The 26,302-nt window shown below is 40.2% G+C and overlaps 1 protein-coding gene across 7 annotated transcripts in view; it reads left to right on the forward strand.

The window, feature by feature from the left end:
* The window catches only part of CSNK1G3 (casein kinase 1 gamma 3), an 83,608-nt gene that overhangs the window by 35,500 nt on the left and 21,806 nt on the right, over positions 1-26,302 (forward strand). For all 7 annotated transcript variants that reach the window (XM_081941658.1, XM_081941655.1, XM_081941657.1 and 4 more), the window contains 5 exons: positions 6,987-7,056; positions 15,684-15,832; positions 18,502-18,736; positions 20,456-20,541; positions 20,640-20,724. In XM_081941658.1, coding sequence (XP_081797784.1) covers positions 6,987-7,056; positions 15,684-15,832; positions 18,502-18,736; positions 20,456-20,541; positions 20,640-20,724 — 625 coding nt within the window. The remainder of the gene's footprint in view (positions 1-6,986; positions 7,057-15,683; positions 15,833-18,501; positions 18,737-20,455; positions 20,542-20,639; positions 20,725-26,302) is intronic.

Below are 26,302 nucleotides of genomic sequence, written 5' to 3' on the forward strand. Positions count from 1 at the left end.
TAAAGGATGGTTGGATAGAATAGTACCTGATTTTCATTATATGAACACATGTACATACACACACAACTTATGTGCATGTATGTGTGTGAGTGTGTATTATGTAGAGCATAGTAATTTCAAGTTCACCGAGACAGTTGGGTCAGCACTAAGCTGTTGGCAGCTTCCCAACTTTCCAGCATTTCTCCAAGCAATTTCTAGCAATTAAATGTACCATTAGTACAGTTTATGTTACATTTATGTTGACTCTACATGAAATTGTAACTGATAATGTCAACCACAGTATTCTTCTGGACTGGTTGTGGGGGTTAGGGAGTGGGAGGCACTGTGATTTAGTGGTTCACTGTTTCCTTAGTGGTCAGTTCTAATTGGTGTTGACAGAGAGAGAGAGAGACCGAGATATTTCCGTAGCTCCTCACATGCAGGGTGCCTCAGGACTCGATGCTTTCTCTTCTCATATTCAATATCTATATGAAGCCACTGGGTTAGATCATCCAGAAGTTGAGGTTATGACAAAACCACAATGCGGATGATACCCAGTTCTATATCTCTATCCCAAGTGGCACTTTGCGATTTATTGACCCCGTGTCTGGAAGCAGTAAGGGTCTGTTGTGGGATAGAATAGACTTCAGCCACAAGACTTGAGTGCGGACTCCCTGGGTTGGGGATGTTACTGTTCTTGATCTTGGAGGCAACTATCCTTCCTCATTCAAGATAGGTGCATAACTTTGAGGTCTTTCTGAGTTACAGCTACTGTTTAGTTTATCTTTGCACAGGTCCACCTTGTACTCCAGCTGTGTTCTTTCCTGACACTCATGTCCTGATCACTTAGATTATTGCAATGAATTACATGGGGCCGCCCTTGAATACCACCCAGAAGCTACAGCTGGTTGAAAATGCAACAGCATGAGTAGTAATGGACACCTTTTGGGGTGCCCATATATAATCACTGCTATGCGAGCTGCATTGGCTGCCAATTGGCTTCTCAGTGCAATTCAAAGTGCTATTTTTTATTTATAAACCCTATATGGCATAGGGCCTGGATATCAGAGAAATTACTTGTCTCTAATTGTTTCTGCCCATCCAATACATTTCAGCAATGTGGCTTTGCTTCATGTCATGTCCATTAAACATTGCCATCTTGTGGAACCTAGGAAATGGTGCCTTCTCTGATGTGTCTTCTACCATCTGAAATAGCTTCCCTTCAAATATAAGGGCAATGCTCTCTCTCCTAGAGTTCCAGAGAGCTTTGAAAACTTGTATTTGGTCCCATGCCTGAGGTTGATGTCTATTATTTATTTAATTGACCCTGTTTTGTTTTGTTGATTTTGTTGTTTATTGTTGTTTTAGTCTGGGCTGACTAAATAATGTTTTAGTTGCTTTATGTTTTTTTTTCTAGTTATGCATGCCTCCCAGAATCTACTGGAGCTGGATGGCCAATATATTTAATTAAAAATGGATGGATGAGGGGGGAGGAGCCCAAGTCTCTACGAGACGACATATGATCTCAATGCTCTGAGATCGCAGTCGATACTTTTGCCACTGGGTGGTCCAAACGGATCTAAACCGTCCCACAGAGACGGTGAATAGGAAGAATACGTCTTGCTGATCTCAGGGACATCCCAAAGTCCCTGATTGACCCAAGATAAGTTCTTCAAGCCGGTGACAAAAAATCCAGCCATTTGGCTGATGATGTGGGGCGGCTCCAAAACGGAAGGATATGGAAAGAGCAAGTGTTTCCAGCTGGTGAGGAATTTTTATTGTTTTAAAAGTGACTACCTATAAAAAAAACTTAAAATTAATTTAAATTGGAGAACAGAAGAAATAAGCAGCGGAATTAAATTTGGACTGGTTTTGGACAGTGGGTTATCTTACTTTTTAAACACTATCTTCACGGATGGAATTTATGCAAGTCTTTTAAAACGAATGGATTAAGTTTCCTTCTATTTTTTTTCTTTTACTATTCTCTGTAATCTATGGACAAAAATTCTCTTTCATTACTGTGGGTGTTTTTCTAACTTATTTTAAGAATTGGACTTTTTTAAAACTTGAAATACAAAAAAGATACAAAAAGAAACAAAGAAATTGTAACGTTGCAACACTGCTACTTGGAGGCTGGAGGTTTGTGTATTGGAAATGAAACACTTATTTTTTTTCACTGATTATCCTGGCTTGGCACTTCAAGATCTCACAGCTTGTTTATAGAAAGTGATAAGAAGAAAAGCATACAGATGTCCCTTTGAAGTATATTTTTAACCAGAGAAAGTTGAAATGTTATTGTGAATCTAGGCTTAATCCTGTTAAAACCTTCTAAGCTAGAGCAACAGTGTGTCAGGCCTGTAGTTATGTTTCTTTTAGTATCTTTGGCCTGCCACACTTTCTATTAATTTCTTATGCTGTTTCATTAGTGTAGTAGTTGGGAGGGGGGAACAGAAAGGAGTAGGATTGTGGAATGCATTGTTGTGATTCTTTTCTAGAAGCTCAAGGTCATCTTTTGTCTCCGCACCTCGACACCTGACCGGAAGCAGAGGGGTGTAGATGCCAGCGTGGAAGATGATGATTGGAACATGTGATGGATTGTGGGTGTGGGGATAGGGTTATGAACTTTCAACTGGATGGAATTCCAGGAAGAGAATCGAAGTTGGAATTCCACAGACGTGCCAACATGCTTGTATGATTAAATTGGAACTTTAAGGATGATTCTGCCTTGGTCTCTGATTGATTTCATGCATGATATTTGGAACGCTGACACAGTGTTTGTTAGCTGGAGATAATGGTACAATTTCAACAGCAGAAAGAAGTTTTAAGTCTGCAAAAGATACTCTGAGAAATACAGAAATTATCAGATACACATGAGAGGATGGAGAATAAGTTGGAAGACTTAGTGCACCTAACAGCAAAATATGATGAAGAAGTTGAAGATGCTAATCAAATGGAAAAAGTGGCAGTTAAAATCCTAAAAATCAAAGAGGAAAATGAATATAAAGAAATTAAAATTGCTGATATTTATGGTGATTGGTTTGTCTCTGAAAAGGGAAAGAGTGGAATTCTGAAAGGGGAATTAAATGGAGGGGAAAATCTACCCCAGATGGCAAAATACAGAAGAAGGGAAAACAAAAGATTTTATGGATTTAAAGTGAGAAACTTTATTAGCAATATCATTAATAACACTACCGACAATCAAAGATAAGCTGATTAAGGAAACAGAAGAAGGGCATCGAAATTACATGAGAGATTTTATAAGCAAAGAGTTGCTAAGAGGAGTCCATACAAAGTTGATTAAGGAGATGATTAGAGGACTGACACCATAAATGGCAAAAGATATGAGACTGTTTTGCTACTGGAAAGATACAGGTTGATAAATGGAAGAGTATAATTTAAAACTAGCTAAACTTAGTGAAATTTAGTGACAATTGATATAGTTAAATAAAAAATTGATAATGATAATAATGTATACAATGTGTAGTGTTATGATACTGGATATGAATATTGAATGGTACCCATGAAAGGAAGTTTAGAAATCCTTTTGGATTATATATAAATGTTAATGAAAAAAAGAATTAAGTTAGATTCAGTTACGTCTTGATTATTAGGGGGGAAAATGATATGATACAGGATATAGTCAAATAAAGGAGGGATAATGATAATAACATATATATATATATTTATGGGTACAACATAAGGAAATGGGATGTAAATTGTAAACATTTTGGAATTTGGATTTGGAAAGAAGGATTAGAAAACTTTGTTATTAAATATTATGGATATTTAGCTAGAATAGGACATAAGGATTCAGTGTTATTGGAGGATTTTAGAAATAGTAAATGAAAAGCCATATGTGGTTATGTATTAAATCTTGGTATATTTTATGATGAAGGACGTTTAAACAGTTATAGTCAAATGAAAATGGAGGTATGATGATGGTAACATGTATAAATATCTGAGTTAAAATACTTGAGTTAACATGAATTATGCTTGATGACTGTGGAAGAGATGCACGAAAGTCTTTTGTAACCAACTGATACACTTTCTACAGTATGTAAAGAAGGAAGATTTTATGTGTTGTGTTTTTTTTGAAAATTAAAAAAAACTTTTATAAAAAAATGGATGGATGGATGAACAAAACAAAGACAACATGTAATAAAGATAAATTCTTCAGATTGATTGTTCAGAACTGCCATACTTAGAGATCTGGGTTATAATCTACCTTCAGATAATCTTGGCTATTTTTTTCCACTTGCCTCAACTCTCTCTCATGAGATAATCTTTATAATGCCACTGTTGGCATTAAACTGCTGAGCAGTTTAATATAATTCTTATGATCTTGGTTTGCATTTGGTTTTAAAGTATTCTATCTTTGTTAGGTGCTTTGATTCCTTTTTTATTCAATGCTATCTATTACCTTTTGTCCATATAAAAGTTTATACCCATTTTTTCCCTTGTACTTTGGCTTCGGGCTGCTTTCTCTGTTCCTCTTTGGCTATTTTCATTTTAATCTAGAAATCACGTATGCTTTTATATGTGAGTGTGTGTATTAATCTCTTGTGGTTGGTAATCCACTGGCCTTACCGTTAAGGTACAAGGACTTTTTGAATGATGCCCACATGCTCTTGTGATAAAGATTCATATCTTGAGCATATCTTGGATTGTTTTGGAGCCAATTTTGATATATGATGACTTTCAGTCATTTTAGTAATTTTAAACTTCTTTGTTTGGATTTTACAAATGTACATCTTGGGTTATATACTGTCCAATTGAAGTAATTTTTGTATTTTTTCTATATCTGTTTTTTATTCTTTATTAATCCTGCTGCAACTTGCATGGCTAGAATATATCCATTTTTCTGTGTTTCCTTTTATAATATATTGGCAGTCAGCTATATGCTATCTACTTAGTTGGAAAGTGAATCTTCCGGTGTTGTTTTGGATTAAAACACTTTGTCAAAAAGAGGAATATCTTTTCCTGCATATCTTCAGCTTAAGTATAACTTCTAGAAATTTCTAAGATGTTGGAATGATAGCCAGCCTCTGTATTTGTTATGCTAAAGATTTCAAATAGCCTTATGCCTCCATTATTGCTATAAACGTTAGAAGCCCAAATTACTTTCCATTCAATAAAGACATTATTTGAACTTCTTTATGCCATTTAAGCAGTAATGAGTTTACTTTCTTGTTATTATTAAATGAAGGTGGAAGTTATGGTTGATTTGCTGAATAAAGTGCTTCTTTTAATGAAATGGGAAACGAGTGGAGACATGAAGGCATAAAATAAAAATGCAATGTTTTTCCTTAACATTTTATTTTTGTTAGGGTTAACTTGAAAGAAAAAGATAGATACATTTTTCTAAAATGCTATGCTTTAAATGATAATTACCCTACAATATTTCAGACAGTTGCTTTCTTGATATTTAATATAAAACAGGTTTTAAACTAGAAACTCCTTCCAATAAGGTAGAAAAAACCGGCCCACATCCACCCAACCACAAGTCGAATAAATAGGTCTTTAAACCCCCTTTAAAGGCTTATCAAATATTCACAAAAATCAATGTAACAACCAATTCCAACATCATGGGGTCAGGTGCTTGCAATCTGGAAGCTACATCTCTAGAGAATTGACCGAACATAAGTCAAAACCCTGAGGCTCCAGTGGAGGACACTGGAATAATTTGGGAATTAATTTCTCACACTGATAAGCCTAGCAGTAATTACTAAATGAAAGTAATCATTGGACAATCATGAGTAAGACACACAAAGGAAGAATATTAAGGGTAAACAAAATAGATTTCAGGACTAATTCTCAAGGGTGCCACACAGCATGCATTTCTTAAAGTACAGTATAACTTTACATTTGCAGTAAAAGATAAATTCAGTTAATAAATGATTCACCTCCATATATTATTTTAGAGATAAATCTAGTTATAGTATGCAAAGCAAAACATACCTATAAGTGTACTAAAAAAAGTACTTCATACATTTCAACGCCTCACCCCCCCCCCCCAATTGTTTTCTTCTGTTTCAAATTTTCTGGAGATTTTGACTCAGTTTTTTCTCTTTTGCATGCCCCTAAATATTGATAAGTCTTCTCTGGAAAGTTGTAGAATATATCTTTAATGATTTTAGGTATTGAATTGGACTGTTAATATATCCTGAAGTATACAGAAAATAAAATTTCTGATATTTAAATGATACAGAACAAAATCTGATAAGGTAGACCTGTATGATTACTCTTTTTTTTTAAAAAACGTAAACTATATAACAGTAGGTACCTTCTAAATACTGCAGTACTTTCCAGAAAGTAGGCACTATTACAGAGAAAGTCTATCTGAAGTTGTGACAGAAATCACATGAAATCACAGAAAACTGTAAACACTTTACCAATCAGAGCTGGTAATACATGTTTACATAGCCGTAGATGTCACTTTATCCTCCAGTAAGATTGATCAATCTTTGAGCATTTCAGACAATATCCTTGTTCTATAGGAGGTATATGGTGCCAACTCGATTAAGTATATATCACATGCTCCCTGGGAAATTATGGAAGCTGAAGTCCACACAATTGCTGAGATTAGAAACACTGGGTATGCATTATTTATTTTGTACTTATGTAGGCATGCATCTGATTGATATATTCAACCTCTACATGGGGCTGCCCTTGAAGAGCATCTGGAAGCTGCAATTGGTGCAAAATGCAGTAGCCTGCATGGTTTTGTGCAGATCCTGGTGTGCACATGTATCATCTCTCCTGCGGGAGCCACATTGGTTGCCTATTTGCTTCCGGGTGCAATTCAAGGTACTGGTTGTCACCTTTAAAGCCCTTCATGGCTTGGGACCAGGTTATCGGAGGTACTGTCTCTTGCCGGGCACATATAATCAACCCGTCAGAGCCATTACATATCTGCAAATAAATCTATTTCTGCCTGCCTCTCTTTATTATCCGTATTATATTAGTGTAGATTTTGGCTTTCAAAACAAAACATTTGATTTTTACAGGAGCCAATGAAGTCAAGAGCACCACAACTGCACTTGGAATACAGATTCTACAAGCAGCTAGGGTCTGGAGGTAAAGTATAATTTATAGTGGAATATAAATTATTATTGAAACAAACCTGTACGCTAGTACTGGTTTACGCCACTGACTGTCAGAAATATGAGAAAGTTTTCTTGACTAGTCCTCTCAGACCCTGTAAGTCTGATAAGGCAGTCAGGCTAGCTTTTGTCCTTTCCTTGACAGGCAATATTTGATATGTTCTTACTCAGCCTTTTATCCTTAAGTCAATTTGCAGCTAAAAGTTAAATAACTTGGTTAATTAATTATTTCTAACTGTTTTGCTTTAAATATATTTTAATTATTTAAATAACATAACATTGTTTTTAATCAATATTTTACTATGTCGTATCTGTAGTAAATTGGGAACTTGTCATTTAGATTATGAAAGCTTATTAACTATAATATTTTTGCTTTACTAGACAGTGAAACATTTAATGATATGTATTATTGATACATAACAAATTACGCATTTTCCTGTTATCTGGGTATGCTCATTAACCAATCGGATTGAGTTACACTTATGATGTCATCGGGCCCTTGTGGCTCCTCCCCAGTTTTCAGACTCAGTCCAGGCTGTGAGAATTGATCTCACCTCCAAATTATTTAATTATATCTTTAATTGGTAAATTTTTCCAAAAATTTTTGTTGTTCCTTTAAATTGGTTCCTTAAATCAGTGTTTTTCAACCACTGTTCCGCGGCACACTAGTGTGCCACGAGATGTTGCCTGGTGTGCCGTGGGAAAAATTGAAAAATTCGAAAGATAAAAAAAAAAAAAAGGAGGAGGTCCTTTGTGGGCGGCCAATCCTAGCTGCTTGCGCCCGGCGCTGCAGCTAAAGTAAAGCCCCTGCCGCTACAGGTTTTAAGGAGGAAGACATGGGGGGGGAGTGACTCGCTAACAAACTGTACTTTCGCTTTATCTGCTTCGGCCTTAATCTGTTTAAATCGCCCTCGGTATTGGGGGGGGGGGGAGGGAGAAGACACAGAAGATATTGCATTTCAATGACACTTTGTGGCAAGGACACGTGTTAGTTGCTCCCTTTCAGCCTCAAAACGACTCCGAAAGCGGCAAGCGGGGAACGGCAGCCACTTCCCTCTTCCAACAGCCCCCCCTCTGGGAAAGTGGCTTTTGTCGGTTGCCTTTTGAGTGGCCAATCCTAGCTGCTTGTGCCCGGCGCTGCAGCTAAAGTAAAGCCCCTGCCGCTACCGGAATATCTGCTGCCGCCTCCTCCTCCTCTAACAGCACCCGACGCTGCGCCAGAGGTGAAGCAGCCAAAGCTCCTTCCTCCCGCCGGCACCCCCGCCCATGGCAGCGGCGCCTCCCCCTCCGTTCGGAGCACCTGAGCTGGGCCCCGCGTTACCCTGCCCCCTCCTCCTCTGCTGTGCTTTTGAGGAGCCATGAGGCCGCGGGAGCCAGTAGGAAGGCGGTGGAGGGGGCAGGAGCAGGGGAAAAAGGCCTCATGGCTTCTCAAAAGCATGGCGGCGGCAGAGAAGGCAGCAGGGGTAACGCGGTGCTCTGAGTGGAGGGGGGCGCCAGCGGGAGCTTTGGCGGCTTCACTCCAAATGTGGTGGTGCTGTTGGAGGAGGAGGAGGAGGAGGCAGCTGCTATTCTGGTGGCGGCAGGGGCTCATCGGTATCTTCAGTGGCAGCCCTGCCCCCTGTGAAAAAAGCCGAAGATGGATCCACGCAGATGACATTGCCGCAACATGACTGGAGGAGGAATTCTGGGAGTTGAAGTCCACAAGTCTTCAAGCTGTCAGGTTTGAAGACCCTGGTTTTTTTTTCTTTTTTCTAAAGGGTTAGGGGTGCAAGGGTCTTGCAACTTAACAGCTTTAAGACTTGCATGCTTCAATGCCAGAGTTCCTGAGCCAACATGACTGGAGGAGGAATTCTGGGAGTTGAAGTCCAGAAGTCTTCAAGCTGTCAGGTTTGAAGACCCCTGGGTTTTTTTCCCCCTAAAGGGTTAGGGGTGCAAAGGGTCTAAGCAGGAGCATTGTTAAGTGATACTGACATTATATAACACTTAATTAATTATTATAATTAATTATTATAGTCAATATAGGCACAGAGTTAAATTTTTTAACATTTTCTAATGGTGGTGTGCCTCGTGATTTTTTTCATGAAACAAGTGTGCCTTTGCCCAAAAAAGGTTGAAAAACACTGCCTTAAATAATCCTTTATTCTACAAATTGGAGGGAAATTCGAAACTGATCTCTGGCTGCCTCTCCTCAGCCATCTGATTGCCTGCGGCCACGAGTTCGCTCAGGAAGCCTGCTTTGCAATCAGATCGGCCAGCTCACGAGCTACGGCTCCACGGCTATTTCCCCGTGGCGCTCCTTGATTCTGGGCACTCAGAGGGATGTGCGACTGGTCGTTTAGCGCACAGCGGTTGCAGGCGAGTCCGGTGCCCATTCTGCAGATTGCCTGGCCACACTCAGAGAAAAAAAGTCTGCCATTTTGGATGCTTTAAAAAAGGCGCAAACTCTACAGCAGCCGTTTGGAGTGTCCAGCAACACGAGATCACCCCAGGTGGACCGGATCAGGAGCACCTGGCCAGCAAATGGGTGAGATCGTTGCCTATCTTATTGGGGTGTTGATTTATGTTTGGGGAAATGGCTGATCCAGCTATGGATAGGAATGCAGGAATAGAGGAGGCAGGGCCATCAGGGCCAAAGAACAGCAGGAAGAGGCAAGCCAAAGAGGGCCCTTCCTCAGGAGTAAACCCCAAGGTCTCTAAAGCGACTACCAGGGCAGAAGAGTGCAGGCAGAAGGCCCTTGAGAAAGCATTTCAGAGGGCCCAAAAACAACAACATATTCTAACTGCCCAGCCCTCCCCCTCCCTCCGAGGATCACCAAGTGGCATCTCCAGCTCCACCTGTCTTGCCTCCCATGGGCCCTGACCCCCCCTGGCCTATTCAGAAGGGGAATTACCTTCTTCGGAGTCCTCGTCTTCGATGGAACCTGACAACAGAGGCAATTTCTTTGATGCCCCTCTCAATAGGGAGTGTACCTTTGAACAAGCTTCCTTCCCAGTTACACATGGCTCTGCCCCCCCCCCCCACACCATGTACACCTCTCCTGCTGATATGGCAACCATCATTGCTGAAACCATTAAACAGGTCATGGTTGCTGGCCTACAACAGCAACCCCAACCTGCTCCATCAGATGGCCATAAGCATAAATCTTCTGCTGCGGCTCAGCAACCTGATCCCTCTGCCTCTACTTCTCAGGCCTCAATTGGCAGGGAGCAAGATAACCTGCGGGACTCAGGCCTGTCTGATGACGAGGTGGTCACCCCAGATACCCCTGCCTTTACCGGATTATTCAAAACTGATCGTTTCAAGTCCCTTCTTCTTAAGGCGATTAAAGCTCTAATTTACCATCTTCTGCTTCAGCTTCTACTTCACAGGATAAACCGGCAGAACTGGCTTCAATTGAGGGTCCCAGTACCCCATTCACCGAACCCATGGTGGAAAAAGAGGTGATCCCTGTTCTCAAGATATTCCTGAACATCATCCAGAAGCAGGGGGAGTCTCCAGGCACGGGCCCACAGCCGAGCAACCTTGACAAACATCTCTACAACATTGCACCAGACCTCACCAGGTTCTTCAAGACTCCTCCAGTGGACGCACCGGTTGCAGCCCTGTGTTCACCTACTATGGTCTCTGGAGCCCCTGAGGAGATTCTCAAGCCTGAGGAGAAAAGGTCAGATCAAACCTTAGTCAAACACTATCAGGCTGGGGCCTGGGCTGTTAGGGCCTTTACAGTCACTTCCTTTTTCTCCTTGGTTTGGATTGAACAGCTTCAGGAGCGCATCAGTCCTACTGACACTAGATCACATAGGGATCTCAACAAGATCAGGGCAGCGGTTGAATTTGCGGCTGATTCTTCCCTTAATGCTGCTTGATTCGCTTCTAAAGCCACGGTCTCTTTGGTCACAGCCAGGTGTCTGCTTTGGCTCAAGCCATGGCAGGCGGATGTCCATACCAAGTGGCGTCTAGCAGCCTCCCCATTCAGTGGCACCCAATTATTTGGTAATCCCTTAGACCCGTACCTCACAGAATCTAAGGACAAGTGCAAGGTCCTTTCATCCATCTATAAGAAACAGGACTGTCGGCCCGCTCTCTTCTATAGGAGGTCGCCCTTTTGACCTGCGAACAGGGGACCTTCCTTCCCCCATCCACAATGCCAATCCTACACTCCCAGACAGGGATCTGACCAGGACAGGTCTAGTAGAAACACACAGCTTTTCCCCTCCAAGAAGTCATACCGTGGAGGAGGCAACCACCATTTTTCATGTAGGAAATGACTATCTGGACTCTCTTCCGATTGGAGGCCACCTGGCGTTCTTTGCCCATCACTGGGAGGAGACCACAACAGACAATTGGGCACTCAAAACTGTCAAATTTGGTTTCATGCTAGAATTCCTCTCCATCCCCCAAGAACACTTCGTACCATGCCCGGTCTCTAGGTGTCCTCGCAAGCGGGCACTGATGGATCAGGCCATTCAGCACCTGTTGGAGATCCGGGCCATCCAACTGGTTCCTCCCCATCAGAAAGGGCAGGGTTTTTATTCCCGCCTGTTTGTGGTACTGAAGAATTCTGGGGGATGGAGAGCTATTTTAGATCTAAAAACATTGAACCACCACATTGTCTATCGGCAGTTCAAAATGCATTCTCTGCACACCATCTTCCAGGTGGTCAGGAAAGGTGACTTCCTCACGTCGGTAGACTTGACCGAAGCTTACCTTCACATCCCCATCTTCATAGACCACCGAAAATATCTCCGCTTCTCCTATTGGGGGAGGCACTTCCACTACCGTTTGGTCTATCCTCTGCCCCCAGGGTATTCACACTGGCAGCACTAGCTGCCCACATCAGGTCATCCCCAGTTCAGATTCTCTGTTACCTGGACGACATTCTCTTGTTGTCCAGGTCTCCGGTTCAGGCAGAAAGAGATCTCGGCCTCACCATTCACACCTTGCGGAGTCACGGGTTCGGGGTGAATCTCAACAAGAGTCACCTCATTCCCAGTACTCGCCTTCTCCACCTCAGGGTCTTGATAGACACCATGGCGGAGACGGTGTTCCTATCCAACGACCGCATTCTCAATCTGAGGGAACTTGTCAGGAAGGTGCTACGTCTACCCAAACTGCTACGTGTACGCAATCCCTTCTTCTTTCCCAGTTTTGGGCAAGAAGGTATCCTGCTTCGGCATTGTCCTGTGGGCCAGGTTTCACAGCAGGAGTCTTCAATGGTTCATGCTTCTACATCAAAAGGCTGACAGGAGCAGCTCTCCTCTCAGGGTCCCCCTTCCCAGACAGGTATTACACTCTCTCAAATGGTGGCAGTCCCCAGCGATTTTGCAAGGGACCTTGTTCAGAGAGCCGTGCTGTCTCACACTTACGATGGACGCAAGTCTGACAGGATGGGGGGCACACATGCAGGACCTAGTGGCTCAGGGTCAGTGGTCCCTCGAAGAGAGCCAAAACAGCATAAATTGACTAGAATTGCGGGCGGTTTGCCTCACCCTCATACACTTTCACCACAGAGTTCAGGCCCGTCACATATTAGTGCTCACGGACAATACCACGACCAAGGCACACATAAATAGACAGTGGTGAACTCGTTCCTGGTCCCTGATGCAGGAATCCAACCTGTTGTGCCAGTGGGCGGAATCTCACCTGTCATCTCTCAGGGCAGAACACATCTCAGGGGTCTCCAATGTCCAAGCAGACTGGCTGAGCCGGACAACGATAGATCAGGCGGAGTGGACCATCCATCCGAGCCCTTCCATCGACTGACACAACGGCTTGGCCTCCCAGTCCTAGACCTGTTCGCGACGGCAGACAACAACCAGGTACCCAGGTATTACTAGAGGTTCATGGACCCCATGGCAGAAGGAGTAGAAGCTCTCAGATGCCAGTGGTCCAGGGGGTCTCCTGTAGCATTTCCTTCCCTTCCCCTCAATCAGAGGGTAATTCAAAAAATGCTGGAGCAGGAAGCAGAAGTGTTTCTGCTAGCGCCGAATTGGGCAAGCCGGCCTTGGTATGCCGATCTAGTGACTGTCAATCTCCACCCCATGGCACATTCCATGGAATCTCCTGTCTCTACACCAAGGGTCAGTTTGTCATCCCGACCCCCAGTGGCTGCAGTTAACCGCATGGTGATTGAATGGCAAGCCTTAACATCCGATAACATCTCCCTTGACGTCATTGCTACCATTCAAGCATCACGCAGAAGCTCTACTAACCGCATTTATGATGCCACGTAGCAGACCTTTGCTCTGTGGTGTACCAACCAGACTGTTAACCCACTTAGGGTATCCATTCCGCAGATATTGGACTTCCTGCAGAGGGGGCTTGATCAGGGACTTACCCTAACACGCTACGCCAACAGGTGGCTGCTCTGGCCTCTGTTCTGGATGGCATGGCATCCGAACATCTGCCTTCTCACCCCTTGATCCGGAGATTTCTCCGCGGAGCGTCCAACCGTCCCCTGCCATACATAGATATCCGACTTGGGACTTGCCTCGTGTCCTAGAGGCTTTGACTTCCACGCCCTTTGAACCTATGAGATCCACTTCTTTGAAACTGTTGTCCTTTAAAACGCTGCTTTTGGTGGCTGTAACCTCAGCCAGATGTATTTCTGGTTTGGCTGCTCTTTCAGTCAGGCATGACTTGTGCGTGTTCCATCCAGACCGAGTTGTCTTAAGACTGGACCCGACATTCATACCGAAGGTCAATAGCTGTTTCCACCGAGGTCAGGAGTTGACCTTACCTGATTTCTGTCTGTCTCCCCATCACGAGAGGGGGCACAAGTGGCACACTCTTGACGTACGTCATGCCCTCAAGATCTACATTGACCACATCACCTCGTTCTGCCACTCGGAAGCTCTCTTCATCTCCTTTCGCCAGGCCTCCTTGGGTACCAAGGCGTCATTGTCTAGTCTCGGGTCCTGGATAAGAGCCTGTATTAAACTGTCTTATGAACTTCAATCCATACAGGTCCCTGCAAACATTACAGCTCACTCTGCACGTAGCGCTGCGACATCTGCGTCTTGGTCCACTCAAGCCACTTTGGAAGAAGTCTGCCGGGCGGCCACCTGGGGCATCTCCCACAGTCTTCATACTTCATTACAAGTTGGACAAGTACGCGTCGGCTGATGTGGCTTTTGGGCGCAAGGTTCTACAACAAGTGCTTGTGCCCTAACAGACCTTTTTTACAATTTCCCACCCTAGTGGACAGCCGAGTCTTTGGTACGTCCCAGTCTGGCTGCTGTCTCTACGATAACAGGAAAATGGGCATTGGTTCTTAACTGATATGCTCATTTTCTGGTAGAGTAGAGACAGCAGCCAGCCCCGCCGTGGTATGAGTCACACAAGGGAATTCCTTGAGCGGAGGAGAGAGATAAGTGACTATGGACTTTCACTTTTTGCTCACAATTCTCACTTGAGTCTACAGTTTTCTTTCATCTGAAACTGGGGAGGAGCCACAAGGGCCCGATGATATCATAAGTGTAGACTCAGTCTGATTGGTTAATGGACGGAGCATACCCAGTCTGGCTGCTGTCTCGTCTCTACCAGAAAATGAGTGTGTTATTTCACTGCAGTGACATTTAGCATTTGCCTGATAAGTTATTCACAGGTAAAAACCAACCATCAAAATACCTTTGTCTTCATAATTCATCCTTTTCAAACTGCCTTGTAATTGAAAAAGGAGTTAATGTGCTTTAATCATATGTGGCTGTAGATTTGATACTACATACACACGGTGAATGTTTAATTTTTTTTAAAACTACAATAAGGTTTGATAAGGCATCAACTATTTAAATAAGATGCTCTATTTCTCATGGACAGAGCTAGTTAAAATTTTATACACATTTCCCATAACTAGCATTATAAAAGTCATCATTGTGGGATAAGGTTTTATAACAGCAAATTTATAATAAAAATATTTCACTGATTTTTAAAATGGACCTGTTTGCTATTTTAGATACTAATGAAAGGTGGAAATATTTTGATTTGGAAATGCTTACAAATTAACATAGTTTGAGATCCTCAAAGCTTTTAAATTAAGTATATGAGGCTTGCCACAAAAACCATTAGCTATTTCCTTCATTTTTTAAAAAGTAGTTTCATTAATTTTTTTATCTATAATGAAATGGGAATTTGTTACAATGAAATTTGAGGAGATACAATGATTTTTAGGAGTAATAACAACCTAAGGTTATGCTTTTGTATGGATTTTTTCTAGATTCATTATTTGATTTGCTTATGAATCATGTTGCCCAAAATCTAAGAGAACAGAAATTATAATATTAAAAGAATTACTAATGTGAAATTGGTAACTTGTATAGTTAACAACCCCGTTAACATATTTTTGTACTGAATATTATGTTCTTCCATATATTTAAGCTTTTCACTTGATACTGTTTCTATGAAAATTGTTAAATAACAGACTGAGACTGAACTGTTGTGAAATTTCATGAAGGGATGTTGTTGCCTGATGTGTTTTTCATTTAATGGTTACAATAAGCAAGATAAATTTTCATTTGCAAATATAGCTAAGATAAAGAAAAGCCTGTTTAGGAACTGAATGCAACTAAATATTATGAATGCCATTTGTTTTCACTTTTTAGATGGAATACCTCAGGTTTATTATTTTGGCCCTTGTGGCAAATACAATGCCATGGTGCTGGAACTACTGGGACCTAGTTTGGAAGATTTATTTGATTTGTGTGATAGGACTTTTTCCCTAAAAACTGTACTTATGATAGCCATACAACTGGTGAGTATAGCTTCTCTATAAATTGTCTTCTGTGCCTTATACTTAAATAATATAAAAATATCAAGAATGCACAAAAAGTGTATCATTATTGGGTTCCTGATGTTTTTTGAGCTTGCTTTTCTTCCTGCTGATATTTCATTGCCAGTCCAGGTAACATCAGCGAATGGGAGAGTGGAGTTTGCTAACTGTTTATTAGTAGTAGGTTATGTTATCTGCTTTGATTTGGATATTGTTTTTCCTTGATTGATTTTGGGGCTTTATTATTTTAAACTATGGAGACATATTTGACTTTGAGGTTGCTTTCATTAAAAAAAATAAAGTGGGATCTTATCTTTTCCTTTGTAGTTTCTCTTTAACTGGTGCTGTTTCCTTATCTGGGTATTGAATAATAGGTGTGTGATGAAAAAGGATGTGTTTGTCTTTTTCTTTCAGGTTTGGTTGTTTGCTTTCTTAAAAGGTTTTTACATGGAGCTTATTTCAATATACACTATATTGCCAAAAGTATTCGTTCACCTGCCTTTACTCGCATATAAACTTACTGTAAGTGATATCCCATTTCTAATCCTTAGGGTTCAATATGGCGTTGGTCCACCCTTTGCAGCTATAACAGCTGTCCACAAGGTTTAGGAATGTGTTTATGGGAATTTTTGACCATTCTTCCAGAAGCGCATTTGTGAGGTCACACACTGTTGTTGGACGAGAAGGCCTGGCTCTCAGTCTCCGCTCTAATTCATCCCAAAGGTGTTCTATCGGGTTGAGGTCAGGACTCTGTGCAGGCCAGTCAAATTCATCCACACCAGACTCTATCATCCATATCTTTATGGACCTTGCTTGTGCACTGGTGCACAGTCATGTTGGAAGATAAAGGGGCCAGCTCCACAAAGTTGGGAGCATGGAATTGTCCAAAATGTCTTGGTATGCTGAAGCATTCAGTTCCTTTCACTGGAACTAAGGGGCCAAGCTCAGGTCCTGAAAAACAACCCCACACCATAATTCCCCCTCCACCAATATTTACATTTTGCACAATGCAGTCAGACAACTACCGTTCTCTTGGCAACCGCCAAATCCAGACTCGTCCATCAGATTGCCAGATGGAGAAGCGCGATTTGTCACTCCAGATAACGCGTCTCCACTACTCTAGAGTCCAGTGGCAGCGTGCTTTACACCACTGCATCCAACGCTTTGCATTGCACTTGGTGATGTATGGCTTGGATGCAGATGCTCGGACATGGAAACCCATTCCATGAAGCTCTCTGCACACTGTTCTTGAGCTAATCTGAAGGCCACATGACGTTTGGACGTCTGTAGCAATTGACTCTGCAGAAAGTTGGCAACCTCTTCGCACTATGCGCCTTAGCATCCGCTGACCCCGCTCCGTCAGTTTATGTGGCCTACCACTTCGTGGCTGTGTTGCTGTCGTTCCCAAACACTTCCACATTCTTATAATACAGCTGACAGTTGACTGTGGAATATTTAGGAGCGAGTAATGTCACGACTGGATTTTTTTTACAGGTAGCATCCTATCACAGTTCCACGCTGGAGTTCACTGAGCTGAGAGCGACCCATTCTTTCACAAATGTTTGTAAAAACAGTCTGCATGCCTAGGTACTTGATTTTATACACCTGTGGCCATGGAAGTGATTGGAACACCTAATTCTGATTATTTGGATGGGTGAATGAATACTTTTGGCAATATAGTATATCTTTTAATGGGCGATTAATTAGGTTCCTATGCTTTTAGGAATGAACTATCATTTTTTCATCTGGTTTAATCTGAGATGTGTACAGTGTTCCAATTCAAAAAGTGAGTTGAACTTGTCTGTTGTGAAACTAAGGAATTTTTATCATGTCTTCTAACTGCCAGTTAACATTCATGGATGTTTTCTCTCAATTTTCTGCCTCATATAATAGTTTTCACAGTTCCTTGCATTATATATTGTTGGTCTTTGGGTTTTGCTTAAGTAGCTTTGGATAGATATTGTTTGTTTATGGCTACCAGAATGCATAGACGTTATTATAATTTTTGGTAGTTTCTGAGATTTTGGTTATATGATAAAGGTATCTTTTCATAGGTTTAGAAGGTAATATAGTTGTTGGTTCTGTGTTGCACTATTGTCTATCCATATAGCCAATACCTGCACAATCCATAAAGAAGGATAACTGTATAAGTAAAAATAATGGAAAGTTTACTAGTGAAATAAATTTGAATTATAGTGTGATTCTGTAGGCAGTACCTTTTTTATGCATGAATGGTATAAGTATAGCAGAATATTCTCAAATCTACGGATATCTGGCAGTCAGTTAATTTACAAGACATTAGAAGTATGCAGATTGAACAAAGCTTTTTTCTTCACTGTCTATTTTTACCTCAGTTTTAAAAATACCTTTGTTGTATGAACTATCATTAACACATAATGGCAACCAGTGTATAATTTAATGAAGGAATATTTTTTCAAAGGTACCGTGTTTAATGGATAGGTATATATCACCAGCTGTATTTATATTATGAAGCAAAATAAATTAATATTAGCAAAGTTTTCATTTTTAATTTCATTCATGAAAAATCTTAGATTTCAAGACAGCAGAACACAGTAACTCCTTCATTTGTTTTATTACTAAAGATATGACTATTTTAATGTCTTTAAACTTTCTTTCATTTTGTTTGACAGATTTCACGAATGGAATATGTTCATTCAAAGAACTTAATATACAGAGATGTAAAACCTGAAAACTTCTTAATAGGACGACCAGGGAACAAAACTCAACAAATTATTCATATTATAGATTTTGGTTTGGCAAAAGAGTATATAGATCCAGAAACAAAGAAGCACATACCATATCGAGAACACAAAAGCCTTACAGGAACTGCTAGATACATGAGTATAAATACACATTTAGGAAAAGGTATGTATGTATGTACATGAACACAGCAGTTTCACTAGATTTTTGTAAGCAGCTTGTATATTAATAATGTTTTTATAAACTTAAGTCTATTTCATTGAAACAGATGTATAAGAGTATGGATATAATTCTTTAATGTTATTGTTGCATGGCAAAATAATAATTTTTAATAAAAGTTTTTAATAAATTGTCAAGTTCAGTTATATTCTTATTAATGAAAATTTAGCTCTAAGCTTGTACAGCTCCTCAGTTTTTTTTTATTATAATGCAGCAGCATTTATTAGATTTAAATAGCCATCCACCTCACATATAACAGCTCTGGATGGCAAACACAATTGCAGGTAGTCCTTGATTTATGAACGTAGTGGAGCCTGTCCATTATGGTCATAAGTCATGACAGTCGTAAATTACCGTATTTTTCAGCGTATAAGACACACCGGAGTATATGACGCACCAAGATTTTGAAGAGGAAGGTTTAAAAAAAAGTTTTTGCACTCTGCAGACCTCCCAAAAATGACCTGTTTTTTGCGAAAACGGGCCTGTTTTTTTTTTTTAAAAAAAGGGCATGAATAGCCTTTAGGAGGCTTGTAGAGTGCTTCTGGAGGCTGGGGGGGGAGGGGGCAAAATTGAGTAAAAAACAGTCTGTTTTTTGTTAATTTCTACTTTCCCCAGCCCTCAGCAGCACTCTGGAAGCCTCCTAAAGGCTATGCATGACCATTTTGGTGAAGGGAGCGGGGTTTCGGGAGGCCAAAAATGCTGTATTTAATGTATAAGACACATCCAGATTTTCACCCTCTTTTCTCTACTCTGAAAAATACGGTAGGTCACCATGTGACCAATCTGATTGTATGATTTTGTTTGCAGCAGTCGTTACATGAATCATATTGGTCATTAACTAAATTCATAGTTGTTAAGTCAACATCACAGTTTTAAAGTGAACCTGTTTGCTATGGGATGTTTTTTGCCAACATTGCTTTTGAGAAAAATGTAAATCGTGGTCATGTAACTAGGATACTGCAAATGACTGTGAATATGGGTTTGTTTCTGAGTACCCAAAATGCGGTCACATGAGATGGTTTTGGCTGTTGGAACTTTGGACCTGGGTTGTAAGTACTTTTTGGGGAGTTGTAACTTTGAACAGTTGTTAAATGACCGGTCATAAATTGAGAACTACCTGTAAAACATCAGTGGAAAATAAAACACGTTAGAAAACGAGAAAATAGCTATCCAGGAAAAATCAATGAACAATAAATTAATTCAACTCAACATCCAAACCTGAAAAATAGCACTTGTGTTCAGTTCTTCCATATTTTCATAATGACAATTTATATAGATTTAAAGAAAGTTTACAATTTTCTCTTCTTTCTTTAGCTTATAGATTTCTGGGAAAACTTATTAAAATGTTGGAGAAAACATTTTCTGGGGATCTCTGCCTCTGGAAATCTATAATCAACAGATGTAGAAGAAAAAAAGAGAAAGCTTAGAATCATAGCATTATAATTAGTTCAGCTATGAGTCTATACAGTCAGTTAATGCTTTTACATTTCGTGGGATTTGTCAGATTTACTTGATGGAGTTGTTAATTCCAAATTTGCTGTTTGTTTATAATTTTCAGAAAATATTACATTGCTTTATACAGTTATGCAGTTTATACATATTTTCCTTTGATTTTATACATCAGTTCAAAAATCTAGCCTTCATATTTTCAATTTACATTTTCAGAGCAAAGTAGAAGAGATGATTTGGAAGCTTTAGGTCATATGTTCATGTATTTTTTAAGAGGCAGCCTTCCCTGGCAAGGCTTAAAGGTAGTATGAATTCTTTTGATTTGCCTTGTTTCTTCTGATATTACCAAAGCTTTATAGAATGTTTCTGAAGCAGTTAACTTGATGCTCTTTCAACTTAGGCAGATACACTGAAAGAACGGTATCAGAAAATTGGAGATACTAAGAGAGCAACTCCTATTGAAGTACTATGTGAAAACTTCCCAGGTAAAGAGTTCTGTTATTGAGCAGGCTATGAGTGGCTATATTGCTTGTTACACTATATATTATAATGCCAGATAATGCAATTAATGCTGCAATAATTAGACTCATAGAATTGGAAAGGCCATTTAGGCCAACAAATAGCTTCCTGTACAGCTCGAGAATTGAAATTAAATCTGTCTAGACTTCCCTTGAACACTGCAAATGATGAGTAGCACATCCCTTCTCCGATTAATTAACTGCAGTGTGAAGCTGCTCATAAGGTTAGGAAGCTTTGTGTAACATTCAGCCAGAATCTAGGTTCCTTCCTGTAACAAAGATTCACCATTTCCTGTCTTAAGTCTGTAACAAGAGATACCAGGTTTGACCTAGTTTTTGTATGATAACGCTTAATGGGTATTTTGAAGAATGCTGACTATTCTAATATTTCTAGTATTCTGTCATCCTTATTGCCGTTCTCCGAACTCGTTTCACTGTCACTGAATTCTTAAAATTATGTCTAGAACAGGACATAGTATTTCATATGGTATCATAACAAAGCAGAATAAAGTAGAATAATTACTTGTTATGAATTGTTTTGTTCATGTCATTTAAATTTAAACTTTAAATGCACACTGCTGGCTATACAGTATTCGATTTGCAAACATTCAAAGACTTATTTTTACAAGTGCCTTTACTAAGGCAAGTATCCTCCAGCCTATATATACAGTGCATTCAGAAAGTCTTCAGGCCATCTTCATTTGTCATGCTTCAACCTACAGTTGTTGAAATTCATTTTTTATCATTAATCTATGTTTAGTGCCCCATAATGACAAAGTGAAAACAGAATTTTCATTTTAGAAATGTCTGTAAATTTATTAAAAAGAAAAAAAAATGAAATGTCACATTGGCCCAAGTATTCAGACCCTTTGCAACAACACATGAAATTCAGCTCTGGTGCCTCCCATTTCTCTTGATCGTTGCTGACATGTTTCTACACCTTGATTGGAGTTCACGTGTGGTAAATTGATTATTTGGAAAGGCACACACCACTTTATAGAAGGCATATAGATGACAATGCATACTGCAGCAGAGCAAAAGCCATGAGATCAAAGGAACTGCCTGCAGAGCTCATAGACAAGATTATTGCAAGGCACTGATCTGGGGAAGGCTACAATAAAATCTCTGCTGTACTGAAGGTTCCTAAAGAAGCAGTGCCCTCCATAACTCTCAAATGGAGGAGGTTTGGCACAACGGAGACTTCCAAGAGCCGGTTGCCCGGTCGAACTGAACAATTGAGGGAGAATGGCCTTAGTAAGAAGTGACCAAGAACCTGATGGTTATTCTGACTTGGCTCCAAAGATCCTGTCTGTAGTTGGGACAGAGTTCTAGCAGGACTACCATCGCTGCAGCCGTCCCAGTTGGAGTTTTCAAAAAAGCACCTGAAGGACTCTCAAGACTGAGGAACAAGATTCTCTGGTGTGATGAAATCAAGATTGAACTATTTGGCCTCAGTTCTAAATGTTATGTCTGGAGGAAACCAGGCACCTCTCATTACCTGCCCAATACAATCCTAACAGTGAAGCATGGTGGTGGCAGCGTCATGCAGGGGAGGGGGGTGCTTCGTCAGCAGGCACTAGGAGACTGGTCAGGGTTGAGGGAAAGGTGAATGGAGCAAAGTACAGGAATACCCTCAATGAAAAACTGTTCCATAGCACTCAGGACCTCAGCCTGGGCCAAAGGTTCACTTTGAAACATGACAATGATCCTAAGCACACAGTCAAGACATCACAGGAGTGGCTTAGATACAGGAATAGCTTAAAATGTCCAAGAGTGACCCAGCCAGAGCCTTGACTTGAACCCTATTGAACATCTCTGGAGGGACCTGAAAATGTTTGTCTACTGGCAGCCTCCATTCAACCTGACTAAGCTTGAGAGGATTTTCAAGGAAGAATGGCAGAAAATCTCTCAAACCAGATGTGCAAAGCTTGTCGTGTAATATCCCAAAAGACTGAAGGCTGTAATTGCATACTATCTGAATGCACTGTATATCCATTTGATTATTGTTCCCTGAATGAAGAATTTTGCACTAATTCTACTGCTTTTAACCTGTTTCTCTAATATTATGCTCTTTAATCAGGGGGCGTATCATACCTTTCACCACCCGCATGATTATTTTTTTATTTCTGATAGGCACCATGAAAAAGAAGGAAGTAATGAATTTGTTCATCTGGTTGATTTTTTTTTAAAAATGTCCAGTTTTCCTTGTTTATGTGTTTGTCAGAACGCTATTTCATTTGTATTTGGTATCCTGCGTTATCTCCATCTACAACTCAGTAGAAGTATCAGTAATTTAAAAGCATGTGCAACTCATGTTACTTGAACATTTGAATTGGTTATTTGAATCCTTGTATATTTGTTAATATGCCATGAGAAATATAAGAAGGTTTGAAACTATGCTTCCAAATATAAATGATTCTCATCATTACCTATCAAACAACTTTGCATATACACTTAGAATTATTGTTGCAAGAGGCTTTAGAATACCTCACCATTTCTGCAAACATTTTCAAATGAAGCAATGAAACTTTCTCAACTTTAATCATCTTCATGAAAAACATCCAAGCAAAAATGATAAAGACTTTGAATATTTCAGAAATGTTCATAGGTTATTTATTAAACATTAAACAATACTTGCTACATTTAAAAAAATGTTCTAAGAAGGCTAAAAAGACTTTACTCATTTTACTGTATTTCAGAGTTTATTGCTAACATAGCATTGATAAATGCCATGTTTGCAGGAAGTTATTTCTATAGTAATGCATCAAGAACCAACTGAACTATTGAGACTCTTATCAAATAGTAATATTGTGGTACAAAGAAGCATTGATGAAACGGGTAATGATATTGAAAACAATAAAATTCTCCCTATGGTTGGATAAAGCTGTGGACAGCAAAGTTTTATTAATGGACCGTATACTTTATTTTGAAGATAACTTTATATCCTATAAGAAGATATGCAGCTACAAAAAGTCTTATAGCTATAGCAAATCAATTTTGCTGCATTAAAAGCATACCTTGAAAATGCCAGTATTCCATTAAGTAACATTATTGCTGTGTGTAGTTGATAAGAGTTCTGCGGAAGGAAAATACTGCAGATTAATGGCATTTTTTTAAAAGCAACTCCAAACATTTTCTGTATTCTTTGTATACTTAACAAGAATTGCTTTGTTGACCATTTTACGTCCAGACGTACACAATTCACTAAATATTGTGGTAAATGAATAAATAAGTAAATTCAATTATGAAAGAATAAATTGTTTCAGCAACTTTGTTAAGATAACAACAGTTTGTACACTTATTAAACATGGATATTTGGTAGATTTTTAAGACTGCTGTTTGATAGAGCTATGGACTTATTCAGGATTAGGTTTACATTTTATCATAAGGAAAAGAAAATGGATTTCTGCAATCAATATAAAAATATGAACAATATATTACTTACTTGCCTGGTGTCAGACCTGGAAGCAAGCCTCGGAATTTTCTTTCATTGGGGGTGTTTCTTGTAACACTGACATTTGGAATGTTTCAGAAATTTAATGAGATTAATTTGAAGCATCAAGATAAGTTTAAGGATTACAAAAATGTTTCAACATATTTTATTGCTGTAAAAAATACATCACAATAAATACACAAACCACTGTTCTTATTTGTCCAGATTAAATTTTGCCTTCATGAATCACATTGGACAGTATTTCCATTACATTTATAAAGAGCCAGTTCAAAGATTGAAAATTAATATTTGCTTCCATTCAGGACTTGACATCTGAGATTGTCTTTTTTCCAATTGCACAATATATTGTTTCCCAATGTTGATATATTCAAACACAAGAAGTTCTAAGTTTTCAGTACATCATTCAACATTATATATGCAATTTTAAATGTTAATTCTCTTCTGGAAAAAAATTATATTAGAGTTTCTCCACTGAAAATTACATATACATGCCTCAGTGATTTTGAGATTGTTAACTTCTATAACAATCTGTGCAGATACATATTTCATTTCTATTCAGAGAAGGTGCTAATGCTGTGGAAAATTTCCAATTACATTGTAGTGTAGGAAGAAGATAATTAGCATTGTATTGGTTACATAAGTCTAGATCAAAATGACATAGTCAAAAGTTGTACCTACCGTTTTTCCCCGAAAATAAGATGGGGTCTTATTTTCTTTTGATCCCCCCCAAATTTTGCTTGGGCCTTATTATTTGGGGGGGGGGGCTTATTGGTTTGGGATTGCCGGGTGGCTGCTCTCTTGCGAGCGAGCGCCCGAAAAGGCGGGCATAGCCTCAGGGGCAAACAGCTGTGTTGCGCTGTCACAGCAGTGCAACAAAGCCACCATGAGGTGACCACGCTCATGAGCAGCCATACGGCAATGCCCCTTTTCAGCCGGGCAGAGCACCACTCACCTACCCAGTAATATCCCAAAGGCGCAAAGTCACGTGGCGCTCTGCCCGGCTGGGAAGAGCACTTGTTCTGCCTCTAGCTTGCGTGCCTCCCAGCCTCACCATGCCCAGCTCTACATGCAGGGCTGGGCCAGGGCGCTGCTGCCGCTGCCGCCATGCTCCGAGCATAACTGGCTTCCAAAGTCTGGAGATCCGCTGCCGAGTCTTCTCGCAGCGACCGCTCTGAGACTATGCTCTATGGTTATGGGCTGGCTGCAGGAAGACTCTGTCCCAGCTCTCTGCGAGGCTGGGAGGCATGCAAGCTGGAGGCAGAACAAGTGCTTGTGCATCCTCTCTTTCCAACCGGGCAGAGTGCCACGTGGCTTAGCACCTTTGGGATATTACTGGGTTGGTGAGTGGCGTTCTGCCCGGCTGGAAAGGGGCATTGCTGGGCGGCTGCTCATGAGAGCAGCTGCCCGGCAAGTCCCGCTCCAGCTGGGCACAGCGCCACCCAACAACCTAGCGGTATCCCAAAGGCATCAAGCAATGCGAGTGCCTTTGCCCCCTCCCCCCGCCTTCGGGATATCGCTAGGTTGGTGAGTGGCACTCTGCCTGGCTGGAGGGGGGGGGGTTGTCCAGGGGGCTTATTGGGGAGGGCGTATATTTTTGCCCACAGGAAAAATATGGCATGGTCTTATTATCAGGACATGTCATAATTTCGGGGAAACACGGTATTATAAATTTGGGTTCCTGTACTAAGCAAGATATTGAAGTAGTTTTCATGATTTTCTTTTATTAGGTCTGTACACATAATTTGATGCTTTGCAATCTAAATGACGCATATAATTGGTAAAATATGCTTGCTCAATAATTCCATTGCTATATTTTTGTATACTAATGGCATTAGGAAAAAATGTTACCTATAGCCAAAATATCATTGAAAATACAATCAATATCATAGCTTGAATTTCAAATTTTAGAATAGTGACAACATGCTATGATACAAATGATGTCATCCAAGCTCTCAAAGTTTTATCTACTGATATCCCTCCCCCCAAAGCAGTATTAATTTCACTGATTGTTATCCATTAATTTTGAAATTGAACTGGCTGCAACTTGGTTTTATAATAATATTTAATGAATGATATATTTATTTATTTTTA

Source organism: Natrix helvetica, assembly GCF_964273705.1.
Source record: "Natrix helvetica genome assembly, chromosome: 2".
NCBI lineage: Eukaryota > Metazoa > Chordata > Lepidosauria > Squamata > Natricidae > Natrix > Natrix helvetica.